Below are 3,003 nucleotides of genomic sequence, written 5' to 3'. Positions count from 1 at the left end.
GTGAAATTTAATTAAACGATGTGACTGAATAAAAACAAAAGGTTATATGTTATCATGCCATCTGTGAAAGCACTGAAAAAGGGCAAGTCTCCAGGCATAGATAACGTTCCAGGTGAGCTTGTTCAAGCAGCAGGTGATGCAGCTATTGATGTGATTACAAAGATATGTATCAACATTTGGAAGACAGGCAAATGGCCTACACCTTGGACACAGTCACTTGTGATTACACTCCCCAAGAAAGGAAATCTCCAGCTTTGTCAGAACCACCGCACAATCAGCCTCATCAGCCACCCAGCCAAATAATGCTCAGACTCATCTTGAACAGATTGAAAACTCTGGCGGAGAACATCATTGCTGAAGAACAGGCGGGCTTCAGAGCAGGAAGGAGTACCACAGAACATATATTTAACCTTAGAATACTGTGTGAAAAACATCTTCAACACCAGCAGGACCTATACCATGTCTGCATTGACTTTAAGAAGGCATTCGATAGGGTGTGGCATGCTGCACTTTGGGCCACCATGAGAACGTATAACATCAACTCAACACTAGTGCGTACTATCGAACAGCTGTACAGTAATGCCATGAGTGCTGTGCTGGCAAATGGAAACATAGGCGATTGGTTAAAACATCAGTCGGTGTGAGACAAGGTTGCCTGCTATCACCAACACTTTTCAACATATTCCTGGAAAGAATTATGGCTGATGCACTAGAGAACCACGAGGGAACTGTTAGCATCGGAGGCAGAGCAGTATCTAATCTTCGCTTCGCTGATGATATAAATGGCTTAGCTGGCAGTGAGAAAGAACTCAAGTCCCTGATTAAAAACCTCCATCAAACATCAAACCAAGCTGATGACGAACAATCCAACAGGGATCAGTGAAACAGTGGAAATAAGTGATCAAAGCTTTCTAATATCTTGGTGCGATTATATCAGATGAAGGGTCAAAACCTGAAGTGCTTTCCAGGATTGCACAAACAACCGGTGCCATGGCAAAATTAAAGCCATTATGGAATGACAAGAACATTTCACTGGGATCAAAAATCAAGCTAATGCGCACCCTCGCCATATCCATCTTCCTGTATGCCTATGAAACATGGACACTGACAGCTGACTTGGAAAGGAGAATACAAGCACTGGAGTTGAGGTGTCTCCGTAATATCCTTAACATCTCATATAAAGACCATGGGACAAACGAGGAGGTGCGGACCAGAGTGAAGCAAGCTATTGGTCCCTACGATGACCTACAAACAACAGCCCGGCAACGAAAACTACGTTGATGCGGCCACATCTCTCGCTCCTCTGGTATTAGCAAAAACAGTCCTACAGGGTTCAAGAAGAAGGGAAAGTCAGAAAGAGAGATGGGAAGACAACATAAGATAATGGACTGGCCTGAACTTTCCCGCCTCACAGAGGGCAGTGGAAGACAGGAACAGATGTAGAGAGATTGTTAAGACGTCATCTTTGGTGCACCGACGACCAAGTCGGTTAAGGGAGCAGTAAGTAAGCATCAGTCATCGGCAGTGGCAGGAACAATATAAAATAAAGTAGAAGGGGCGTATAAAAGTAAAGAAATGAGTTTTCTGGAAGTAATTTACCATTAAAAGTTTGGTGTTATATAACATGTATAGTATAAGCAGACAATGATATTGTAAAGTATGATGGTAGAAGTTTGCAAAATAATAGGAATGATATGACTTCAATGAAATCGAATTTGCGTAAAGATTTCAAAATGAAGGTCCAATTGAAGCCATTTGTTTTAAACAAAAAGAGATACAAAAAGATTCTTCAAAATGTCCCCCCCAAAAATACCTCTTCTAAAATTCAATCATTACTGCATTTTGTCCTGATAAATGGTGACATTATTTCTTTGATCGGTTTGTAGCACAATACAATAAAGGAGTAAGCAATCACTCGGCGTGGTTCTTTGCGGGTACACATTTGAAATGCGCGATTGCGCGCACCTTTAAATTCACTATTATGCTTGCATGCACAGTGTGGCAGAATTCAGTTATTGCGCAATTAGACCCCCTAGACACATTCCCCAAAGTATATACACACAATTTGAGTGTATTCATAACATGTAAGTGGTCGAAATCCTTGTGTTTAGGGCATGGAGGGGTGCTGAATTTGCAATCGAAGCGCAATGGAGGTACAGGTCGTTTTACAGTGGCGTAGACATTTTCATTGTGGGGAGGGGGAGGAGCGAAGCAAACATAAAAAAATGAGGACAGGCATCGTTCATGCTGTTTGGGTTTGTAAGCGCGTTAACACCCTCGTCGCACAGGTAGATGAAAGTGTATCAAATGTATTATTAAAATGACGTTTTCTACATTTGACTAGCTTGGACTCGTGATACGCATAAATCAGAAACACTCTGATATTCGTGGTTATGTAGCAATGTATTGTAGCGGAACCGGCCTTCGGTATATATGGTAGCGAAGTAAGGCCTATGATGTAGTAGGTGTACGAAACATATCGTACCTGACACTGGCAAAGGAAACACTCTCACACTCACAGATATGAGATCAATTGGCTCAACACCTTTATTGGGCTTCGGGCTGATCCAAGATCGGAGTGGATTCAGGAGCGGAGAGCGGCGGCTTGGATGCTTAGAAGAGAGGAGAGCTAATTGACCAGTCATCGACCAACCACACTCACGGCTACAGACAGACTGGCCCAGAGTGCTATTGCACCCCGCTTATATAGCCAATGAAACCACGTGACTGAAGGAGGCCCTCTCTCGGCGACATCCATTTCCGCCACACACTCCCCTCCCCAAACCGATACGTCCCGGATCGTACATAGTCGGGCCAGGGCGGGAAATGGGCGGTGATTGTATTTCAGAGCTGATCAAATCACACGCAACTGACTCGTTCCGACTCAGGAAGGATCGATCACTTACGCCTACTCGGAGCGGGGATCACCAAAAGAACCAGACAACGGCATGCAAGAGCAATACGGGAGGATACGAACATGGAACGATCAACCATGATCGTGCA

At 43.9% G+C, this 3,003-nt stretch overlaps 1 protein-coding gene across 1 annotated transcript; it reads left to right on the top strand.

Annotated features, from left to right (window-relative positions):
- The first annotated feature begins 697 nt into the window (after window positions 1–697).
- Window positions 698–1,281, top strand: LOC140154176 (uncharacterized). The gene is made up of 2 exons (XM_072176783.1): window positions 698–797; window positions 938–1,281. The coding sequence occupies exons 1-2, from the start codon at window positions 698–700 to the stop codon at window positions 1,279–1,281; spliced, it is 444 nt and encodes a 147-aa protein (XP_072032884.1).
- Window positions 1,282–3,003: the final 1,722 nt, after the last annotated feature.

The sequence above is a fragment of the Amphiura filiformis genome, chromosome 6 (assembly GCF_039555335.1).
Source record: "Amphiura filiformis chromosome 6, Afil_fr2py, whole genome shotgun sequence".
Lineage (NCBI taxonomy): Eukaryota > Metazoa > Echinodermata > Ophiuroidea > Amphilepidida > Amphiuridae > Amphiura > Amphiura filiformis.
This window is presented reverse-complemented; position numbering and strand designations above follow the sequence as displayed.